The sequence below is a fragment of the Clarias gariepinus genome, chromosome 28, assembly GCF_024256425.1.
Source record: "Clarias gariepinus isolate MV-2021 ecotype Netherlands chromosome 28, CGAR_prim_01v2, whole genome shotgun sequence".
Lineage (NCBI taxonomy): Eukaryota > Metazoa > Chordata > Actinopteri > Siluriformes > Clariidae > Clarias > Clarias gariepinus.
This window is the reverse complement of record NC_071127.1, coordinates 863,726-888,618: the sequence shown is the minus strand read 5'-3', so window position 1 is coordinate 888,618 and position 24,893 is coordinate 863,726. Positions and strand designations below refer to the sequence as shown.

The 24,893-nt window shown below is 40.7% G+C and overlaps 2 protein-coding genes across 2 annotated transcripts in view; one reads left to right on the top strand and one right to left on the bottom strand.

Annotated features, from left to right (window-relative positions):
* polr2f (RNA polymerase II, I and III subunit F) overlaps window positions 1-24,893 on the bottom strand; it is a 133,438-nt gene that overhangs the window by 81,244 nt on the left and 27,301 nt on the right. The gene's annotated exons all lie outside the window — the stretch shown is intronic.
* On the top strand, window positions 691-24,511 carry LOC128515571 (GTPase IMAP family member 8-like). The gene is made up of 5 exons (XM_053489659.1): window positions 691-709; window positions 14,967-15,632; window positions 17,414-17,458; window positions 21,450-22,103; window positions 22,569-24,511. The coding sequence occupies exons 1-5, from the start codon at window positions 691-693 to the stop codon at window positions 24,509-24,511; spliced, it is 3,327 nt and encodes a 1,108-aa protein (XP_053345634.1).

Genomic DNA, 24,893 nt, shown 5'->3' with positions numbered 1-24,893 from the left:
GTTGTGTAATGTCACCTTTTTGTTGACTCTTTAATTTTGTGTTTTCTCTTGTGTCTTTCTTTTTTTGGTAACATGTAGATTAAGTTCTGTTTATGATTGTTTGCTTATTTATCCCTAGACTTTATGTTAATTATTTTTATTGTTGGATTCATATCAATAAATAAATAGTCTTAATTGATTATATATTTTGATGTGATCCCCTTTTTATGTTGCAACCTTAAACGAGCGGGTCGTGACATGTTGTGTGTGTGTGTGTGTGAGTGTGTGTGTGTGGGGGTCTCTGGATAAGGACATTTAATAAATGTATAAATATAACCCAGTGATTATAAATGAGTTTTAACACAGTTCCTCCAGCATGATGTAATAAACACTGATATATAAACTGAAGCCTGAGTCAGTGGTGTGGAGAGACAGAGACATTTCACTCAGTGTGTAAAGTGCTTTAATTACCTTCACTTTAATATTACACTCACACTAGGGTATAATTACTCATATACAAACCCATCACAATCATCTGATCTTATTTACATCCAGTAATTACAGACCTGTTTAAATTACACTAACTCATAGTATCTTCTAACACTATTTTACAGAGACCACTAGATGGCGGTCGGTGTGTTTGTGTGTGTGTGTGTGTGTGTGGGTGTGTGTGTGTATTATTACTTTCGGTTTGTTCATCAGAGACCCGAAATGGCGGCGGCGGCTGAAGGTAAGAATTAAATCTCATTAAATATCATTAAATCATCTTAAACTGCTGTGACCGAGAGATCCAGGGATAATAATCCTCATAAACACACAAACACACACTCTACATTACAGTAGTGAGATTAGTACTGAGTGTTACTGACTTCATGTGTGTGTTAATGTTTAAACACGCGACACTTGAAGAAGGCGGAGGTTAATACACAGTGTGGGTGTGTTCCAATCGGCCTGAAGGACCCTGCCAAGTACACTACACAGAGGGAACTTCCCTCAGCAGGAGGTGTGAATGCAGTAGGCAGTAGGGAGCAGGGAGTAGGCAGTAGGGAGTAGGCAGTAGGCAGTAGGGAGCAGGGAGTAGGCAGTAGGGAGTAGGCAGTAGGGAGTAGGCAGTAGGGAGCAGGGAGTAGGCAGTAGGGAGTAGGCAGTAGGGAGTAGGGAGTAGGCAGTAGGGAGTAGGCAGTACGGAGTAGGCAGTAGGGAGTAGGCAGTAGGGAGTAGGCAGTAGGCAGTAGGGAGTAGGCAGTACGGAGTAGGCAGTAGGGAGTAGGCAGTAGGGAGTAGGCAGTAGGCAGTAGGCAGTAGGGAGTAGGCAGTACGGAGTAGGAAGTAGGCAGTAGGGAGTAGGCAGTAGGGAGTAGGCAGTAGGGAGTAGGCAGTAGGCAGTAGGGAGTAGGCAGTAGGGAGTAGGCAGTAGGGAGTAGGCAGTAGGGAGTAGGCAGTAGGGAGTAGGGAGTAGACAGTAGACAGTAGGGAGTAGACAGTAGGGAGTAGGCAGTAGACAGTAGGCAGTAGGGAGTAGGGAGTAGGCAGTAGACAGTAGGGAGTAGGGAGTAGACAGTAGACAGTAGGGAGTAGACAGTAGGGAGTAGACAGTAGGGAGTAGGCAGTAGACAGTAGGCAGTAGGGAGTAGGCAGTAGACAGTAGGCAGTAGGGAGTAGGGAGTAGGCAGTAGACAGTAGGCAGTAGGCAGTAGGGAGTAGACAGTAGACAGTAGGGAGTAGGGAGTAGACAGTAGGGAGTAGGGAGTAGACAGTAGACAGTAGGGAGTAGGCAGTAGGGAGTAGGCAGTAGGCAGTAGGGAGTAGGCAGTAGGCAGTAGGGAGTAGACCCTGTGAATGGAACACAGTTCGTGTATGTTTCCTGTCAGAGGATCAGGACGCCATCTTACTGTGTGTCATCTATTATATTATAGTTTCACTTCTCTAACACTTGTTTAGTCTAAAATTATGACTTCAGTCACACAATAGGAGGAAAACCATGAACATGTTTATTTAATGATTAATGAAAGCAGTATTAATATTGTATTTCCCCAACACTCACCTATTGTAACTGAGGAATGTTTCAGATGTCCATAAGTGTTGAAGATCATAACTCATATTTATCTAATGACCTGAACACACTTCTGTATCTGTAGGATATAATTATTAATCAGCACTTTATAACTGTGTGTTTCCTTGGATATGATTATTAAGAGTTAATGATGATTAGATATGACATTAGGGACAGGAGATGTGATCCATATGGAGATAAACTAAATGTATAAAAGAGTAATTTAGAGAATAAACATTGTTCCTGTAGTGTGTTTTGTGTGGTTAGTAAATCACAGTGTGTTTATACACAGATCCATCAGACCGGAGTGTGAGGAGAAGGAAAAGTATGAGCCCACCTCCCACAAGTAAGTTATAATGTGGTTATTTAAATACTGTTACAATTATAAATGTTATTTCCTCAGTGGAATGTAATGTAATGCCACAGCAGAGTGAAATGATGTCCCTGATATAAAATGGATAATTTAACATGTTACTATACAGAAGTCATGCAAGGCTATATATAATCACCATTTCAAAACAGTGGAATACATCTTTATGTCAGATATGCTGCATGTTCTTTCCAAATAGTTACATTTTGGTTTAATCAGTGCACAAAACATTTTGCTGATACCACTGTGGAGTGTCAGTGTGCTCTTTTACAACCTTCAGCAGTGCGGCGATGTTCTTTTTAGTAAGCAGCAGCTCCCTTTGTGCTGTCCTGCCATAGACACTCTACTTGTTCAATGTTTTACGTCCTGTAGACTCATGAGCACAAATGTTAGACAGTTCTAATGATGTCTTCAGATCTTTAGTAATTCCTAAATGATTAATCCCACACTTTGTCATACAAATTGAACTAGGATTAGTTCAAGTTGTTTGACAAAGAATTTTAAAGTCGACTTTGGTCACATCTTTAATTTGATGATGTATAGAGGAAAAAATGCCCCAAAAAAAACTCACCCTTGTCGCCGTCGCCCTCGTCTTGCTCATCAGGGACAATCTGACCATTTTGATTAAAACACATTCACATTAAACTTAAAAACTTAATTTAACTTAAAAAAAAATAAAAATTATTATTGCTCATATTGTTAGCATAATGCTAGCAACATGCTAATGCTTCACAGCGGTCTAGGTGTAAAAAAAACAAACAGATGTGTGTTGGGTCTCCGCTACGATAGCAATAACATTTACAAATGTTTACAGAACAAGCGGGAACCCAGATGTGCCTGTAGCTTTCTTTATCTCTGTTTTAACACGTAATAGAAGGCCCAAGGCCTTCTTAAGCCGTACAGCTCGTCTAATTTCCGACCTATTATGCATCAAACCAAGATTACTGTGGGGGAAAAAAGCCCCTAGATTTTATCGTGTAATAATTGGTCGAAGAAGAAGAGGAGGAAGGCGTGTTCGTAAGCAGAGAGAGAAGAGGAAAGGCAAGAGTTTAGGAGTGATAGTAGGGACTTTAAATGTTGGGACCATGACAGGGAAGGGAAGACAGTTAGTTGATATGATGCAGAGAAGAAAGGTGGATATACTGTGTGTACAGGAGACCAGGTGGAAAGGTAGCAAGGCTAGAAGCTTAGGATCAGGGTTCAAATTGTTTTACCATGGTGTGGATAGGAAAAGAAATGGAGTAGGAGTTATTCTGAAAGAGAAGTTTGTAAGGAATGTTCTAGAGGTGAAGAGAATATCAGATAGGGTGATGAGTCTGAAGCTGGAAATTGAAGGGATAATGTTTAATGTTGTTAGTGGCTACAGTGGTGTGAAAAACTATTTGCCCCCTTCCTGATTTCTTATTCTTTTGCATGTTTGTCACACTTAAATGTTTCTGATCATCAAACACATTTAACTATTAGTCAAAGATAACACAAGTAAACACAAAATGCAGTTTTTAAATGATGGTTTTTATTATTTAGGGAGAAAAAAAATCCAAACTTACATGGCCCTGTGTGAAAAAGTAATTGCCCCCTGAACCTAATAACTGATTGGGCCACCCTTAGCAGCAATAACTGCAATCAAGTGTTTGCGATAACTTGCAACGAGTCTTTTACAGAGCTCTGGAGGAATTTTGGCCCACTCATCTTTGCAGAATTGTTGTAATTCAGCTTTATTTGAGAGTTTTCTAGCATGAACCGCCTTTTTAAGGTCATGCCACAACATCTCAATAGGATTCAGGTCAGGACTTTGACTAGGCCACTCCAAAGTCTTCATTTTGTTTTTCTTCAGCCATTCAGAGGTGGATTTGCTGGTGTGTTTTGGGTCATTGTCCTGCTGCAGCACCCAAGATCGCTTCAGCTTGAGTTGACGAACAGATGGCCGGACATTCTCCTTCAGGATTTTTTGGTAGACAGTAGAATTCATGGTTCCATCTATCACAGCAAGCCTTCCAGGTCCTGAAGCAGCAAAACAACCCCAGAACATCACACTACCACCACCATATTTTACTGTTGGTATGGTGTTCTTTTTCTGAAATGCTGTGTTACTTTTACGCCAGATGTAACGGGACACGCACCTTCCAAAAAGTTAAACTTTTGTCTCGTCGGTCCACAAGGTATTTTCCCAAAGGTCTTGGCAATCATTGAGATGTTTTTTAGCAAAATTGAGACGAGCCTTGATGTTCTTTTTGCTTAAGTGGTTTGCGCCTTGGAAATCTGCCATGCAGGCCGTTTTTGCCCAGTCTCTTTCTTATGGTGGAGTCGTGAACACTGACCTTAATTGAGGCAAGTGAGGCCTGCAGTTCTTTAGTTGTTGTCCTGGGGTCTTTTGTGGCCTCTCGGATGAGTTGTCTCTGCGCTCTTGGGGTAATTTTGGTCGGCTGGCCACTCCTGGGAAGGTTCACCACTGTTCCATGTTTTTGCCATTTGTGGATAATGGCTCTCACTGTGGTTCGCTGGAGTCCCAAGGCTTTGGAAATGGCTTTATAACCTTTACCAGCCTGATAGATCTCAATTACTTTTGTTCTCATTTTTTTCTGAATTTCTTTGGATCTTGGCATAATGTCTAGCTTTTGAGGTGCTTTTGGTCTACTTCTCTGTGTCAGGTAGCTCCTATTTAAGTGATTTTTTGATTGAAACAGGTGTGGCAGTAATCAGGCCTGGGGGTGACTACAGAAATTGAACTCAGGTGTGATAAACCACAGTTAAGTTATTTTTTAACAAGGGGGGGCAATTACTTTTTCACACAGGGCCATGTAGATTTGGAGTTTTTTTTCTCGCTTAATAACATAATCTTCATTTAAAAACTGCATTTTGTGTTCAATTATGTTATCTTTGACTAGTAGTTAACGGTTTTTGATGAGCAGAAACATTTAAGTGTGACAAACATGCAAAAGAATAAGAAATCAGGAAGGGGGCAAATAGTTTTTCACACCACTGTATGCCCCACAGGTAGGATGTGAGTTAAAAGAGAAGGAGAAATTCTGGAGTGAGTTAGATGAAGTGATGCAGAGCATCCCCAGAGGTGAAAGAGTGGTGATTGGTGCAGACTTCAATGGACATGTTGGGGAAGGGAACAGAGGTGATGAAAATGTGATGGGCAGGTTTGGTTTTCAGGACAGGAATGTAGAAGGACAGATGGTGGTGGACTTTGCAAAGAGGATGGAAATGAGACACTGAGAGGACTGAAGAGAGTAGACAGGAGTACAGGGAGATGCAGAGTAAGGTGAAGGTAGAGGTGGCAAAGGCCAAACAAAGAGCATATGAGGACTTGTATGCTAGGCTAGACAGTAAGGAGGGAGAGGGGGATCTGTACAGGTTGGCAAGGCAGAGAGATAGAGATGGGAAGGATGTGCAACAGGTTAGAGTGATTAAAGATAGAAATGGAAATGTACTGACAGATGCCAGGAGGGTGATGGGAAGATGGAAGGAGTACTTTAAGGAGTTGATGAATGAGGAAAACGAAAGAGAACAAAGAGTAGAAGAGGTGACTGTTGTGGAACAGGAAGTAGCAAATATTTGTAGAAGTGAGGTGAGAAGGGCGTTGAAGAGGATGAAGAGTGGAAAGGCTGTTGGTCCTGATGACATACCTGTGGAGGTCTGGAAGTGCTTAGGAGAGGTGGCAGTAGAGTTTTTGACAAGTTTGTTTAACAAGATCTTGAAGAGTGAGAGGATTCCAGAGGAATGGAGAAGAAGTGTATTGGTGCCAATTTTTAAGAACAAGGGAGATGTGCAAAGCTGTGGCAATTATAGAGGTATAAAGCTAATGAGCCAGACAATGAAGCTGTGGGAAAGAGTAGTGGAAGCTAGGTTAAGGGCAGAGGTAAGCATTTGCGAGCAGCAATATGGTTTTATGCCTAGAAAGAGTACATCAGATGCAGTATTTGCTTTGAGGATGCTGGCGGAGAAGTACAGAGAAGGTAACAGGGAGTTGCATTGTGTCTTTTTAGATTTAGAGAAAGCGTATGACAGGGTGCCAAGAGAGGAGCTGTGGTATTGTAAGAGGAAGTCTGGAGTGGCAGAGAAGTATGTTAGAGTGGTGCAGGACATGTATGAGAGCTGTAAGACAGTGGTGAGATGTGCTGTAGGTGTGACAGAAGAGTTTAAGGTGGAGGTGGGTCTGCATCAAGGATCAGCTCTAAGCCCCTTTTTGTTTGCTCTGGTGATGGACAGGATGACAGATGAGGTAAGACAGGAGTCCCCATGGACTATGATGTTTGCAGATGACATTGTGCTCTGTAGCGAGAGCAGGGAACAGGTGGAGGAAAATTTGGAGAGGTGGAGGTATGCTCTGGAAAGCAGAGGAATTAAGGTTAGCCGAAGCAAGACGGAATACATGTGTGTAAATGAGAGTGACCCAGGAGGATCGGTGAGGCTACAGGGAGCAGAGGTAAAGAAGGTGCAGGATTTTAAGTACTTAGGGTCAACGGTCCAGAGCAACGGAGAGTGTTCAAAGGAGGTGAAGAGGCGGGTACAGGCAGGTTGGAATGGGTGGAGAAAAGTGTCAGGTGTGTTGTGCGATAAAAGAGTATCAGCGAGAATGAAAGGAAAGGTGTACAGGACAGTGGTGAGACCAGCGATGCTCTACGGCTTAGAGACAGTGGTGCTGAAGAAAAGACAGGAGGCAGAGTTGGAGGTAGCAGAGCTGAAGATGTTGAGGTTCTCTTTGGGAGTGACAAGGATGGATAGGATTAAGAATGAGTTTATCAGAGGGACAACCCACATTAGATGTTTTGGAGATAAAGTCAGAGAGGCCAGATTGAGGTGGTTTGGGCATGTTCAGAGGAGAGATTGTGAATATATCGGTAGAAGGATGCTGAGGTTGGAACTGCCAGGCAGGAGGTCTAGAGGAAGACCAAAGAGGAGATTTATGGATGCAGTGAGAGAGGACATGAAGTTAGTTGGTGTGAGAGAAGAGGATGCAGAGGATAGGGTTAGATGGAGGCAGATGATTCGCTGTGGCGACCCCTGAAAGGGAACAGCCGAAAGACAAAGAAGAAGAATAAGAAAAGCTACAGTATGCATCTAGGGTTTTTGTGTCCTCTTCTACTTTGTTTTTTAAATTTGTAGAAGATTTATTAGCTGAAATAAATAAAACTAAATGATAATAAAATTCAAACATTGTCATGACGTGCTACTGCATCAGCAGACGTTGATGTCATTTCGCAGCGCTTGTGTTTTTGCGTTATTATAAGAATGACATACAGTAGGCTGTTATGATCATCATAATTTTCTTTAATAAATAATGAAAACATTTTAACAAATTACATTTTTACATCTCAGTAGCACCCACCCCCATTACGCTGTACCACGGCGGGCAAACCCTTCTGAAGATGATCAATATATTTATTGCACGCAATTTTGTCCAAGCGATCTCCCCAGAACGTCACAATGGCCTAAAGAAGCTCATCTTTGTTCCGTGGCTTAGCCTCATGTCTGACGAACTCCTTCAGCGCGTGCCAAACCATCTCTATCGGGTTGAGATCAGGAGACCTGCATGTAAGGAATACTAGTTAGAGGAAATTGTCATGTCAGCATTTCATAAACAAGTTAATCTAAAATAACAGAACACAGGGCGTAAGAAACATACTAAGCTCATGTTTTCACCCAGTTGATCCCCACCTCAGCAGTACACTGTCATTGAGTCATATTAATCAACTATTCAGCTACTGTATCTCATTAGGGAAAATGTGCTGTACATTATATTAAAGCCACAGTTGTTTCATCAGCAAAGATTACATCGTCAAAGGTCTCTTTGGCAGCCATCCACTGCTGCATCAGGGTAAGACGCAGGGCCTTGTTGGTGTCCCGAATCAGAGGGTCTGTGCTAAACAAACAAACAAAAAACACACGCACAAGTAAATATAGAGATACATGTGTTAAATCTGAAATATAATGTACTGTATAGTCAAATTATTATGCTTACCGGGCTTTGCTATAAGTCCATCCAAGTTTCTTTATTGACCTTCTAATGATGCGAATTGATCATTTTAATTGCAGACAGGACCCACCCACTTTTTAAGGCCAGTGATATTGGACCCACTCACTTTTACCATCTGTAATTTAGCGCGTACTGTACAGTATGTCAGTCAAATCCATTCCATATGTGGAGTGCCCTAATAAATAGTATACAAACATCTAAATAAAAGGTTTTAATTTGAGCAGTGTGGTTTTTTTTCATATGTTTGGTTCACAATTTTAAAAAAAAAAATTTGAAAAAAAGTTTCATTTTTGTAATTAAATGGCTGCGATGTCAAAGCGCCAGCACAATCATTTAAACTTGAATAAAGAAAACAGACAGGATCCACCCACTGTTCATTACAATAAACTTGTTTGTGGTGGAAAGCGTCACAAAAAGAGCAAAAACTCATCATACAGACTACCACTTGTCCACAGTCTTTACTCTTTAAGTTCGTTAATCTGTTACTTATTTGAGTTCAGAGTTCAGCAGACTGTTTAGAAGCAGATCTTTTAGAAGTGGTGAACACCTCACTTCTCTCTGGGACTTTTTCGAATTCTCTGAAAACTGCAGTTGTTAAGCCACTTCTGAGTAATCATAAGCATCTACAGACCAATATCAAATCTTCCTTTTATAGTCAAGATTACTGAAAAGATTGTTTTTTTCAAACCACTTCTGTTTCCTTGCCCACGGCTTCCGATGTCCCCTCCTCCGGCATCAGGCCAAGGCCTGGAGGCCTAGTTCCTGTAGAAGTCCGAGGTCGTGTAGCTTTTTATGCAGTTTACCAAAAGTTAAGTTCCAAAAGTGTCTGGTGGTGTACAGTATACAGTGGTGTGAAAAACTATTGTTTGTCACACTTACTGTAAATGTTTCTGCTCATCAAAAATCGTTAACTATTAGTCAAAGATAACATAATTGAACACAAAATGCAGTTTTTAAATGATGGTTTTTATTATTTAGGAAGAAAAAAAATCCAAATCTACATGGCCCTGTGTGAAAAAGTGATTGCCCCCCTTGTTAAAAAATACCTTAACTGTGGTTTATCACACCTGAGTTCAATTTCTGTAGCCACCCCCAGGCCTGATTACTGCTACACCTGTTTCAATCAAGAAATCACTTAAATAGGAGCTACCTGACACAGAGAAGTAGACCAAAAGCACCTCAAAAGCTAGACATCATGCCAAGATCCAAAGAAATTCAGGAACAAATGAGAACAAAAGTAATTGAGATCTATCAGTCTGGTAAAGGTTATAAAGCCATTTCTAAAGCTTTGGGACTCCAGCGAACCACAGTGAGAGCCATTATTCACAAATGGCAAAAACATGGAACAGTGGTGAACCTTCCAAGGAGTGGCCGGCCGAACAAAATTACCCCAAGAACGCAGAGACAACTCATCCGAGAGGCCACAAAAGACCCCAGGACAACATCTAAAGAACTGCAGGCCTCACTTGCCTCAATTAAGGTCAGTGTTCACGACTCCACTATAAGAAAGAGACTGGGCAAAAACGGCCTGCATGGCAGATTTCCAAGGCGCAAACCACTTTTAAGCAAAAAGAACATTAAGGCTAGTCTCAATTTTGCTAAAAAACATATCAATGATTGCCAAGACTTTTGGGAAAATACCTTGTGGACAAACGAGACAAAAGTTGAACTTTTTGGAAGGTGCGTCTCCCGTTACATCTGGCGTAAAAGTAAAACAGCATTTCAGAAAAAGAACATCATACCAACAGTAAAATATGGTGGTGGTAGTGTGATGGTCTGGGGTTGTTTTGCTGCTTCAGGACCTGGAAGGCTTGCTGTGATAGATGGAACCATGAATTCTACTGTCTACCAAAAAATCCTGAAGGAGAATGTCCGGCCATCTGTTCGTCAACTCAAGCTGAAGCAATCTTGGGTGCTGCAGCAGGACAATGACCCAAAACACACCAGCAAATCCACCTCTGAATGGCTGAAGAAAAACAAAATGAAGACTTTGGAGTGGCCCAGTCAAAGTCCTGACCTGAATCCTATTGAGATGTTGTGGCATGACCTTAAAAAGGCGGTTCATGCTAGAAAACCCTCAAATAAAGCTGAATTACAACAATTCTGCAAAGATGAGTGGGCCAAAATTCCTCCAGAGCGCTGTAAAAGACTCGTTGCAAGTTATCGCAAACGCTTGATTGCAGTTATTGCTGCTAAGGGTGGCCCAACCAGTTATTAGGTTCAGGGGGCAATTACTTTTTCACACAGGGTCATGTAGGTTTGGATTTTTTTTCTCCCTAAATAATAAAAAACATCATTTAAAAACTGCATTTTGTGTTTACTTGTGTTATCTTTGACTGATAGTTAAATGTGTTTGATGATCAGAAACATTTTGTGTGACAAACATGCAAAAGAATAAGAAATCAGGAAGGGGGCAAATAGTTTTTCACACCACTGTATATGGACACTGGTTGCGCCGATGTCAATATACAGTGTAAAAGAAAAATTCTCAAATTCAAATTTTATTTGTCACATACACAGTCATACACAGTACGATATGCAGTGAAACGCTTAGACAACTGCTCGTGACCTAAGAATATGAATAAGAATAGGAAATAAATATGAAAAATAAAATAAAGGGTAAGTTAAACTTGGAAAGAATAAAATAAAATATAAAAACTAAAGTTAAAAAACAAAAAAATAACTGTACAACAAAAATACACAATATAGAAAATATTTGAAGAATGTATGAAGAAATATAGAAGAATAAGAGCAGCTGAATGGGTAGGTATATATTAATGTAATTTTTGTGTGGAATGGTGTTAGAATAAATGGTAATGAAAAAATGGTAATGGTAATGTCCAACGTTTCTGCAATCCACATATTTAAAGTGTCTAGTGCGGTGCAAAATATGCTTAAAAGTGATTATTTAAAGTGACTTGTGACAGAGTGATATGATGACCACCAGGTGTAGTTGTGCAGTGGCCACTAGTGTAAACGAATGTCCAGCATGTCCAGTGTGTGTGTAAAAACCATATGTGTGGGTCAGTACTGTGTGGTGGTGTGATTGAGAGACCGTATCGCCTGCCGGAAGAAGCTCCTCCATAGTCTCTCTGTGTTGGCCCTTAGGGAGCGGAATCGCTTTCCTGACCTCAACAGAGAGAACAGTCCATTGTTGGGATGGCTGAGATCCTTCACAATCTTCCTGGCCTTGGTCCAGCACCGCCTGCTGTAGATTGAGTGCAGGTTAGGGAGCTCGGTGCGGATGATGCGCTCAGCTGATCGCACCACCCTCTGTAGAGCTCGTCTGTCCTGCATGGTGCTGTTCCCGAACCAGGTTGAGATGTTTCCCGTCAGGATGCTCTCTATGGTGCAGGAGTAAAAGTTCCTGAGCACCTTAGAGGGCAGTCGGAAGTCTCTCAACCGTCTGAAATGATAGAGACCCTGTCGGCCTTTTTCACCACGGTGTTGTTGTGACAGGACCATGACAGGCCCTGCATGATGTGAACACCGAGGTATTTGAAGCTGTCCACTCTCTCCACTGGGCTCTCGTTGATGACGGGGGTCTGGTAGTTCCTCTCCCGCTTGGTGCCGAAGTCCACTACCAACTCCTTTGTCTTACTGACGTTTAGAAGGAGGTTGTTCCTCTGGCACCAGTTCTTCAGATTCCTAATCTCCTTCAGGTAGGCCGTCTCGTTGTTATCAGAGATCAGGCCCACCATGACGGTGTCGTCAGCAAACTTAATGATGGTGGTGGAGCTGGTAGTGGCCACACAGTCATATGTGTACAAAGAGTACAGCAGGGGGCTCAGAACACACCCCTGGGGGGCTCCAGTGCTGAGAGTAAGTGAGGCTGAGACATGTCCACCCATCCTTACTGCCTGTGGTCTGCCAGTTAGGAAGTCGGAGATCCACTGACACATAGATGAGCTGAGTCCCAGGTGCTCCAGCTTGGTGGTGAGTGTGGAGGGAATTATGGTATTAAATGCAGAGCTGTAGTCGATGAAGAGCATTTTAACATAATTCCCCCTTCAAGTGTCCAAGTGAGTAAGTGATGTGTGGAGTAGATGAGAGATGGCATCCTCTGTGGAACGATTTGGACGGTAAGCAAACTGTAGTGGGTCGAGTGTGTCCGATAGTGAAGAAATGATGAAGTCTCTGACCAGGCGTTCAAAGCACTTCATCACTACTGAGGTGAGGGCTATAGGGCGATAGTCATTGAGAGAAGCAGGGTGGGGTTTCTTCGAGACAGGAACAATGATGGACTCTTTAAAGCATGTGGGGATCACCGACTGAGATAAAGAGATGTTGAATATCTCAGTAAACACAGGTGCTAGCTGGTCTGCGCAGGCTCTGAGAATACGGCCTGAGATGCCGTCTGGTCCTGCTGCTTTCCTGGTGTTCACTCTCTTGAAGGCTCTCCTCACGTCATGCTCGGTGATGATGAACGCGTTTCCGGTGCTGGCAGTGTCTTCCTGTCTGCAGCCGTTAGCGCCGCTAACTCTGTTGGAGTTGTGACTCTAGTTTTCTCCCGTAGCACTGCTTCGCCTCTTTCACCGCCTTCCGGACGTTGTATGATGCAGCCTTGTACGTTTCCATGTCCCCTGATGCAAGTCCCGTGTTGTAGGCAGCGGTGCGAGATCTCAGAGCGTCGCGGATGGTTTTATCCACCCACGGCTTCTGGTTGGAAAACGTTCTAATAGTGTTTTTCTCCATGGTATCATCCGCTAGTTTCCCAATTAATCCCACAACCGCTTCCGTAAACACGCTGACGTCATCATTGGAGCTGTTTCGGAACATGTCCCAGTCTTCGTCATCGAGTGCGTCCTGCAGCTCGCATGAGGCAGTGTCCGTGTCCGCTTGTGGTGGAATATAAACGGCGCTGATTATGACCGATGTAAACTCCCGAGGTAGATAAAAAGGACGACACATAATGGACAGTAGTTTCAGATTTGGTGTGCAGGAGCATGTGAGAGGAACAACGCTCGCGCTGTTGCACCAGCTGCTGTTCACCATTAAACACACGCCGCCTCCGAGAAGAACTCGGCCGGCTGAATGGCGTGGTCCGGCACCGCTGGGTTCAGCCATGTCTCGGTGAAGCAGAGGAGATTGCAGTCCCGAATGTCTCTCTGGAACTTTATCCTGGCCCTGAGGTCGTCGAGCTTGTTTTCCAGTGATTGGACATTGGCGAGCAGGATGCTAGGCAGGGGTGTGCCGTGTGCATGGGCTCTCAGCTTGTGTCTGACGCCGGCTCGTTTGTTCTCCCTCATGATCTCACTCGGCCAGCTCGGATACTGAGTTAAAAACTTCGAATTGTAAGTACATTGTATACCAATAGAAACAAGAGTGTCTCTATCATATCCAATGTACTCAATGGTGGTAATTTTGCCGATTTAAAAACGCTGTCATTTTGTTTACTTTTGTAGCATGTTGTAGCATACAAGATGGCGCCGGTGAGGTTTGTTAACAAAAACAAAGAAAAGGTGGTCGGAGTAGTCGTGACGGCAGCCGACCTCACCGGCGCCATCTTGTATGCTACAAAATGCTACAAAAGTAAACAAAATGACGATGACATAAAATTAATATAACACAATTTAAACTTAAATTAAGAAATGTTTATTATCTAGACTAGTAATCTGTAAAGAATAAATAAATATTTGTATAGCTTTAATCAATTATTATTATTATCAATAATACGGAGGAAGTGACATCAGGGTGCTCCGAATGATGGAGTTTTGTCGAGGGAAATTCCCTTCACCAACATTTTCTATAAACGGAGCAGGGAGTAGGGACCACCCTGTGAAGTATACTTAGGAACAGAACGCAGCTCAGGGCTCGAAAAATTGCAGTAATTGCGTGCCGGCGCGTGTCACACATCGCGGGTTATGATTCATATTTCTAGCGACAGAAAATTTAGCATTTTATTTTAATGTTACAAGACCACGATAATCTTTAAATTTAGTATTACATTTGAAAAAAAAACTACTCACTTACTCATCTTCTATACTGCTTTATACTGTATTCAGGGTCTCGGGGACCTGGAGCGTATCACAGGAGGCTTAGGGCACAAAGCAGGGTACACCCGGGACAGGGTGCCAATCCATCACAGGGCACACACACACACACTACGGGCAATTTGGGAACTCCAATTAGCCTAACGCACATGTCTTTGTATTGTGGGAGGAAACCGGAGTACCCGGAGGAAACCCACCAAGCACGGGGAGAACATGCAAACTCCATGCACACAGAGACGGGAATCGAGTCTGGCCGGGAATCAATCCCAGACCCTGGAGGTGCAAGGTGACAGTGCTAACCACTACACCACCATGCCGCCTATTGTACTAATGAAAGAGTAAAATACATTTTATTAAATACTCATTATTAATTTTCCAAAGCCACAGGGAGCCGCAGCAGGGGAATGAAAGAGACACTGCCACACCTAATGATTCTATATTACATAAAATGAAAATATGAATAACTATAAAGTTGTGTGAAAGTAAAATATGTGCCAGTGTAATTTGCAAACTCAGTCATATAGCTTTATGATAGATTATTGTTTAGTAAAATGTTTATTATTATTTTGTTTTCTAATATTTTCGCAGTGTCTGAGCTGAGAATTGTTGTGTTGGGGAAAAGTATCTCAGAGAACAGCAAAGTGGGAAACATCATCCTGAGAACAGAAGCATTTGAAACTGAAGATCATCCAGTGCAGCGCAGTTTCATAGTGGGAGGACATGTGGAGCAAAGACACATTTCCATCATTAACACACCTCATCTGTTACAGCCACAACTCCGTGATGAGGAACTCACTCAGAGAGTAAAAGAGTGTGTTTCACTTTCTGATCCGGGACCTCATGCATTTTTACTTGTGGTACAGTCTAATGACTTTACAAAAAAGGACAACAAAAGACTGAAATATGTCCTGAACCTCTTCAGTGAACAAGCCATAAACTATTGTATTTTGATCAGGAAAGACAGTAAACAGTTTCCCTTTCAAACTTCTCAAGAGTCTAAGGCTTATCGCACAATAAAGAAGGAATTAAAAGAGAGGTGTATCCATTTAAAGAATGATGAGACATCAGTCAATTTGCTCTTAAGTATGATTGATAACATTGTTAAAAGCAATGGAGAAGTTCATCTGGCATGTGAAGTTTTTGAGGATGTGCAAGAAGAACATCACACATCTGAAAGAAAGATGGGGAAGGAAAACAGAGACTTATCTCAAAACAGATGCACAATGGGTATATTGGATCGTGTAAAACAAAGCGGTAAGTTCTCATTTCAGTTTAAATTTACAGTACATTACATCTTACTTCTATGCATAGATATAAAAAGTGACTGCACCTTCATGTCTATGTATATATTTATCTAAATAACATAGTTGTGGTCCTTACTAATTTCTATACACTTTAATTGATTGCGCCAGTTCATCACCGTCTGAGGGAGGTGACACACTGTGTTGGGTTTTTCTCAAAACAAAGCACTGTGGTTGATGTCCTCACACTTCCACCTTGGTCTAAACAGTCCAGAACTCTAGCAGAACATCTAGGACGTTTGTCCAGATGTGATTTTATTGTGCTACATATTTTTTAGAGAGAAGGGCCTTTTTCTTTGCCACACATCTATAAAATCCAGACTTGTATTTTAAAAAAAGACCAGTGTTTTTTTATTTATTCAATTTGACATATTGACTAATATTGAATGTGCTGATAGAGGCCTGTAGGCCACATGAAGTAGCTCAGGGTGTTTATATCTCTGAGTCTGGCCTCAATTTGCTGGGATGCCCCTTCATGGGCAGATTGACAGCAGTCTTGAAGTCTCTCCCTTTGTACACAATGTGGGTAGAATTGTGAATTTGGCTTATAATCGTCCCCAGACTGATGATCAGAAACACTTGGTTCTTGGAGTCATGGGTGATGTCCTTTTTTGTAAACACACATGAGATTTTCAAAACACCAAACTACCAAATGTTTTGCTTTTATAAAGGCAGTAACACTTCTTGAAAATAAACAATTTTTGTGCAGACTTAACAGTCATATACTCATTCATCATCTAAAATGCTTTATCCTGTATTCAGGGTCGCAGGGGGCCTGGAGCCTATCCCAATCCATCGCAGGTCACACACACACATGCGCACATTACAGGCAATTTGGGAACACTAGTTAACCTAAACTACATGTCTTTGGACTGTGGGAGGAATCTCACTATGCACAGGGAGAACATGCAAATTCCATGCGCACAGAGATGGGAATTAAACCCAGATCCTGAAGGTGCAAGGCTACAGTGCTAATCACTAAGCCACTGTACCGCTGCTGACGTAACACCTGACTGCTTTACTATCATAATGATTGTAGGAGTGGGAAGGGTGTACTTATTTTTCCCCAAATGGTTTCCAAAAGTTGGTTAACTTATTGAGAACATTTTTTTTATTAAATATTGAATTCTGTTGTTTTTCGTGTCACCCGATGATGCTATTTGTTAGAATTTAGTCATGCCACCCCCATTATTAATTAAGTATTATATAAAAAATAAAATCACAGATGGACAGAAAGATGCAAGTTAACCGAAATTTCAATGACAGAATAAAAAAAAAGACACATGAATTAGACTCTGTAGCGAAGACCAGGCAAAGGTGATATGATCTACAAACAACATAAACTAGAGCAAGACTGAATCATAAACTGGAAAGCAAAAACTAAGTAAAAAACAGAAAAATGACAGAGGACGGCTTGGTGTAGATCGTGAGGTAACCTACACAGAACTAATACTTAGTGAGTGTAGAGAGTCCTTAAACTGTGTGTGTGTGTGATGTGTGTGTAGTTAGATGATGAATTTGGCGCATACACAGTGTATAAAACTGAAGGATGGTGTATTTAGGCATTTTCATAAATGTAAACACAGACCATGGGAAACTATATCTTAATTATTTCAATAAAGTCTTTAGACAATACAAATGCACATGGAAACATGAAACAACTAAGTTTATATCTGTAGAGAATATATTATAAGGCTGATTGGTAATAAGTCTTTTTTTTATATGTAATTAAAGGTATTTCCTCAATAAAGAGTGGCGTCAAAGACCAGTCTACACACAGTAAGTATTTAAGTGGATGGTCAGTAAATTGTATTTGTGTGAATGATTGCATGAATGTGTGTCTGGTACATTAGAGAATGTTGATGGAAGTAATGACAAAATTAACAAAATGATATTAAAGGGGTCATACAGGCCTACATGCACTTTTTTAAGCTGTTTGGACTGAACTGTGTGTTAGGAGAGTGCGTACACAACCACTCTACGATGATAAAGAGCCGCCCAGTGGTTTTCTTTTCGTTTATTACAGTAACATCCCCCTTCTGAAATCAGGCCAATCGCAAAAGCCTGTCGATGTGACGCCACACCACAAGAGGCCGCTCCTACACAAGTTGATTGACACTGGTGTTTTAGCAAAGACCCGCCCCAAGTGAGAAGAAGCTGTCGGCCATTGTTTTTCGCCGCTGGAGCAAAATGACGCCTAAGCGAGTGTTGTGTACAGTTGTTGGGTGTAATAGCGAACACAGCAGTCATCATTCACTACCTAGGGTTAGTGACCTAGGGTACCTACCTAGGGTTAGGTATCTGAGCCACTGAGGACGCAGTGGCTGAATTTAGTTTTTAAAGCTAACGTCCCCGCTGATTTACCTAAATGCGTTCATGTTTGCGATAATCATTTCTCACCAGACTGCTTTATAAACGCGGGTCAATATAAAGCAGGTTTTACTAGGAAGCTGCTCCTAAAAATAGATCTGTACTAACGCTTCGTGTTCCTGCTTCATCTTCACCAGGCTCAGTGAGTGCGATTTATTTTACTATGACTCTTTGCAGATCGCCTTTTCTAATAATCACGATGAATGCGGAGTGTAAGTTAACTTATACTCTCATAGAACATGGTTATGGCTTCTTCTCTATGTACATCCGTCTCTATATAATCCCTAATCGCCCGTTTATAATAAACAATGCATTGAGGTGATTGTCTAGTTGCAAACTGTGTACGTAGTCGGAAAACTATATAATGCTTACCTTTGTTACGTTAGATGGTTTATAACGATGTCTGTCGAAGATTAAGAAGTCATGTAAACACATCAGTAAACACATCGCGTCCGTATCTCTCTCGGTAAGCTTCTCCGGTTTTTGTTGTTGTTGTTGCTCGCGGCAGCGTAACAGCCCGTTAATTCATGCCCATGCAGTGATGAGAAAGACAAATTGAGACGATGCATGTCCATTCTTTTAATTTTTGCGTTGTCAGGCGATATTACCAACTTCCGCGTAGGTTCTGTACTTAAATCAAACCAAAAACGACTGAAGAAAACAGGCTCGGGCTCTATATTACAGCGTTTTCCAGTTTGGACTGCATTACCCACAAAGCACTGCGTTGTGGGGGGGGGGGTTGGTTGGGGGGAGTCAGCAGAGGTCATGAGCATTTAAATTAGCATGTACTGAAACAGGTTGCTGAGAACAGAGCTAGTTTTTACCAGGTAAAAGTAGTGTTTTTTTTTACACAATCCTTTTGAATTTTTAATTAACGTATAATACAAACTTTTCATTAGGACCCTAAAGATCATATTAACATTTAATGAAAAATGGGATGTGTGGGACCTTCAAGGAAAATAGTGATGATTAAACATGATTGAAAGATATATTACATGTGAAAGTCCAATGTAACATGTCTATGGTTTAATCATTCCTGTTCATTTCATAATAAAGTCTGATGACAAAGTTACCTTTTTTTTATTCTTAAAATATATGTGGCATAGGTGCCAACATTTTAGAAAAGCTTGGAGTGAGATTTAGAAAATAAAGGCATGGTTTTGTGTGCACATGCAAGTGACGCTCCGACCGCTCCGAGGTTCTGTATACTCTAGGAGAACTGAGGAAATTACAATATCTGCATTGAGTTTAATCAAACACATAACACTGCATCACTATTTATACTCATGAGAACATGCAGGTGATAACACACTTGATTAAGAGAGAATCCTACAAAACACACACAATATCATGTGTAACGTTTGATGGCTCCTGCAAACACTCGTACTGCTGGAGCTCAGAATCAAGTCATAAAAACCACTGAAATAAACAGATTAAAAATATATACATGTATTTCACTGTGAAGGCAAACATAAAGTGACAGAAGGGATGAAAACTACTGAAGAAAAAACGCAAAAAGCAAAGGTAACAATAATAATAAAAATAATAATAGTAATGAATAGAGAATGTACAGTCACAGAAAAATCATTATTGATACTAAAGAATGAGAGAAGAAAAATAAAGATCCCAAATACAAGGTGGGATTGTGCTGACTCTATGATTGTGTGTTTCTCTCTCTCTCTCTCTCTCTCTCTCTCATGCCCATGTGTGCAATTTTCTCTTAATTATGTTTATTAGGCCTTAAGTGTCTTCTGAATATTTACCATGCTACATGATTAAACTCAATGCAAATATTTTAATGTCACTGCAAATACTGACATGTCTTTCCCTCTTTGGTTAATACTCCTGCCTCCTATCACATTTTCGCATGTGATTAATTTCTTATTGTCTGATAAGAAAAGTGTTTTAATTTAAACTGGATTACATGAATATTATTTTTCTTTACTTGGAGAGAACAGCGTGGAGTTTCATGCCGCTCCAGCTACAGGATACCTGTGTATGTGAAAAGACATATGTCCTATTCCTTTAATGTCTATAGGTCGGTGTTTATCTGTTACTGGGACGATATGAGGTCATTATCATATCTTTAACATCTCAGTAATAGCATTGTGTAAATTTTTTTCATGTCCATAGTGACTGTATGGTTCCATTATCAATTATCAGTCAAACACAGTGGCGGCTGGTCAATAAGGGGCGCTGGGGCGCCCCCCCCCCCTTAAAGTTAGGCAGAGAAGAATGCTACCTTAACATGTAATTATTAAACACAATATTTATTTATTTTGATAATGAATGTCATTTAGTCAAAATATTTCGCTGTATTTCTTAACATAATTTATTTACTATTTAAAAAACATAAACTGTAAATTGGGCATCGGACAAACAAGTGTCTAATGTAGGCACGTAAATTTTTAAAAAGCATGTGATGTAAGCTTACACTCGCGCTTTTCCAGCACTTCTAATGGCTATTTCTATGCGATTTATTACAATTTAAATTTTGTTTGCGCCCCCACAAAAATTTTTTGCACCAGCCATCACTGATCAAACATCTTTAAATTCCTTAGCAGCACTCTATTGAAACGTTATTATGTCAATAATACTTTATTATTGCCCGATGTCAAAATGCACTGTGGAGTCATTCTCATGTTCTTACGAATTCAAATTATCCAAACTGGTACCGACACAGTGACTTCAGAGATGTTGGGACAGGTTGGTAGCAAATTCGGCTCTGTGGAATGGGGTTATAAGACTTGGTAAAAACGGATGAAGGTGAATTTGGCTCTTCTCAGCCTCTGCAAAAGGTGGAGGCAATGTTGAGGCCATGCGGGTGCTGTTGAGAGCAGAAATCATGTCTCGTGCACACCAAGGAACAGGAGATGTATAAAGATCCTTGACAGAAACTTAATTAACTTCTGTAACTCGTGTGTTGTAATTTTATTACTTTTTTATTGCAATAAATTATTAAAATATTTGGAAACTCTGGCTTGAAAAAGACAGGAAAAGTACTGCATTTCCATTCCAGGGTTAAGTAGAATAGCAGAGTATAGAATAATATTATCAGCTGTGCAATAGAGGGCCTGTGTCAATCATAAGTTTAGTGGGATGGTAGATTTTTTGTGTTTATACTGGTACTTGTAGGGCTTATTGCATGTCTTGTCAGGACACATCAGGATGTTGTGTGAACACACTCAAAGGGTCTTCTTAGTGGCACTGCAACATAAACCATGACAGGACTTAACAAACAAACAAAACCGATTTAACATTTGTGTAAACAGTTAAAGATGATGGTTTACAGTCTGAGAGGCAGGATACAAGTGTATATATTTAGCATGTATTTCATCATTATGCATAAATGACAATGCTTATCTGATTTCAGTGTCAGAAAGTGCTTCTTTATGGCCAGAACTGAACTTGGTGCTGTGTGGAAGTAATGGAGCTCTGAAGGCCTCCATATCAGATCTCCTACTGGGACAGAGAGAACCGAGAGCTGAGTCCGGCTCAGTGTGTGTGATCAGGAAAGGAGAAGTGTGTAAACACCTGGTCACACTGGTGGAGATGCCCACTCTCTACAACACGGAGCTCTCAGAAGTGATGTCTCAGACTCTACGCTGTGTCTCTGCCTGTGATCCTGGAGTTCATGCTTTCCTCATTACTGTCCCTGTTGGTCCTCTCACTGATGAAGAAAAAGCAGAAATACAGATGATCCAGAGACTCTTCAGCTCCAGAGTTAATCACCACACCATAATCCTCTTTACCAACACGTATGGAACAGATGAAGCTGCAGTTCGGTTTGTAGAGCAAAGTTCAGAGACTGAACAACTTCGCAGCATGTGTGGAGGAAGATATATAATCCTGAAGATGAGTTTAACCCATGACAGACCCAAACAAGTGCTGTCACTGTTGAAACAAATAACAGAGAAGGTGAATGTGAAAAATCTTTATTCTCTCCTCATGTATATTGAAGCACAGAAAGATGGAGTTAGAATAGAGCTAGAGAGCAGACTGTCTGAAATGGAGAAGACAATCCAACAACTCAAGACCAAACAACTGCAAACAGGTGAGTAGATGATATCCAGTGGTTAATAAAACATGTACTACTGCAGTGGAATCATGGTCTTAGTTGTGGTACTAAAATTGAAGTTGTTTACACTGGAATTAAAAAATAAATGTATGTTTGAGCAAAGTTTTTACCACAGAGTTTGGGAAGGGGTAGACCAGTTATCAGGGGTGCCTATGGGCCCTTCCTAAAACCAAGCATTAATACTACCATGTCTTAAATTTTTACACAAATAAAAGGTCAGTACTGTATGTACATGTATTTATAAATAAATAAAATTATTTTTTATAAAATTGTTATATAATAAGCTTTAGTGTACAGATGAGTTAATGTCAGGTGAACTTTCAGCAGAACTTCAGGCTCACATTTACTTCTTAGTAGCTATTTTTAAGAGGACACATTATGTATATTTAAAAGTTGTATTCTAACTCAAAAAATTTACTTTTTCCACTGCGTCATGTTCAGGTGCTGAGGGTGAACCATCCGATCCCAGGTGTCTGAGAATAGTGCTGATTGGGAAAACAGGAAATGGGAAAAGTGCTTCAGGAAACACCATCCTAGGAGGACGAACATTCAATTGCAGTGCCAGTATGTCATCTGTGACAAAATTCTGCCAGAAGTCTGTTGGAGAAGTTCAGGGCAAACCTATTGCTGTCATTGACACTCCAGGACTTTTTGACACAACACTAACAAATGAAGAAACAACAGAAGAAATTGTGAAATGCATCTCACTGTCAGCACCTGGACCTCACGTGTTCCTCATTGTGTTGAGTGTGGGAAGAATTACAGAGGAAGAGATGGAAACACTGAGTCTGATCAAGAAAATGTTTGGTGCTGAAGCTACTAAATACTCCATAGTGCTGTTTACTAGAGGAGATGATCTGGAAGATGATCAGACAATTGGAGATTATGTAAACAACTGTGACCATAGAGGTGTCTTAAAGCTAATCAGAGACTGTGGTAAAAGAGTTCACGTGTTTAATAACAAAGAGAAAAATGACTTTACCCAGGTCACTGAGCTTCTGAGAAAGATGGAAGAAATGATTGGGTTTGACAGAAACAATTACTTTACAAATGAGATGTTTGAGATGGCAGAGATGTCGATACAGCAGAAACAGCAGGATATATTAAAGGAGAAAGAAGAACAGATGCAGGCTGAAAAGGAGGCACTGGAGGCCAAACATAAGGAAGAACTGGAGCAGATCAAGAAAAAACTAGAGAAAGAGAGAACAGTGATGGAGGAGGAAAAGTTAAAAAGTGAAAACATGTTTAAAGAGAAGGAAGAACTTTTAAAACAGGAGTATGAGAGAAAAGAAAACGAAGCGAGGGAGCGACAGAGAGTGGAGGAGCAGAGAAGGGAAGAGGAGGAAAAAGAGCAAAAGGCAAAGAAGGAAAGACAATTGGAGGAAATAAAAAAAGAAATGGAAGATCAAAAGAAACAATTTCTCAAACTGCAGACTGAGAGAGATGAGGAAGACAGAAAGAGGGCAGAGAAAGAGAGAAAAGATAAAGAACATTTGGAACATGAACAAAAGCAAGCAATGGAAGAATTAAAGATCAAGCAGGAAAAAGAGATTAAAAAGAGAGAAGAAGAAGAACAAATGAGAAGAAAGGAACAAGAGGAAGAGATGGAAAAGTGGAAGAGGAAAATGGAGGAGGCAGAAAACAGTAAAGAAGAGATAAAAGAAGATATTGAAAGAAAACTACAAGAACGAGAACTGGGATGGAAAGAAGAATACAATAGAACAATAGAGAGACACAAAAGAGAACAAAGAGAACAGGAAGACTACCAGGAGAGAATGAGGAAGCAGTTTAAAAAGGAAAGGGAAGAAGACAGACTTCAAAGAGAAAAAGAAAGAAAACAATGGAAAGAGACAGAAAGGAGAGAGAGAGAGCAGAGGGAGAGAGAGTATGAGGAAAACAAATTAAAAATAAAGAAGGAGTTTGAGGAACTAGAAAATAATAGGAAGTCCGAATGGGAGAGGCAAATCCGCGAGGAGAAGGAGAGAAGAGAAGAAGAGAGAAGGAATCTTCAAAAACAGAGAGAGGAGATAGAGAGAGAAAGGCAGGAGGAAATTAAAAGAAGGGAAAGAGAAGAAAAAGTGAGAAAAGAAAAGGAAGATCAGGAGCGGGACGAAATGAAAAAACAATATGAAGAAAAGGAGAAAGAAATGAAAAACAGATATGAAGCTGAGGCTCGTATCCAGGCCGAACACTTCAATGATTTAAAAACTCTGCTGGAAACCCGCATACAAGAACTGATTACAAAGCATGAAAAGGATTATGACCTTCTCAATGAGCTTTACAAGAGTGCAAAAAAAGAGTTAGACAGTACACAAGCAGTGTTAGACAGCACAAAAAAAGAGTTAGATGAGCGATTGAAGAAGGGTGGGTGTGTTATTCTCTAAAAACACTTATAGAATATACATCACACCTAAACTCAAGTAGTGTTCATATCTTTTAACATAATAGTAATAGTGTACTATTTACATCCTGTTCCACCTGAGCTGTTTCTCTCTCTGTTATTGCTAATAAATAATAAGGTATCACAATAAACAGATCATTTTAAAAATGTTATCAGTGTGTATAAGATAGGGGTGATGTGCTCGTATCTTTTGGTTCTAATGGAGACTCTTGTTGCTGCATTCAGGACTAACTGAAGCTTGTTTATTCACATTTGCTTCATATGGAAGACTATGAAATCTATAATCACACCAAGGTCTTTTACTGTTGCACTTGATGGAACAGAAAGGCCATCTAAAGTTACGGTGTGAATATGACTGTCATGGA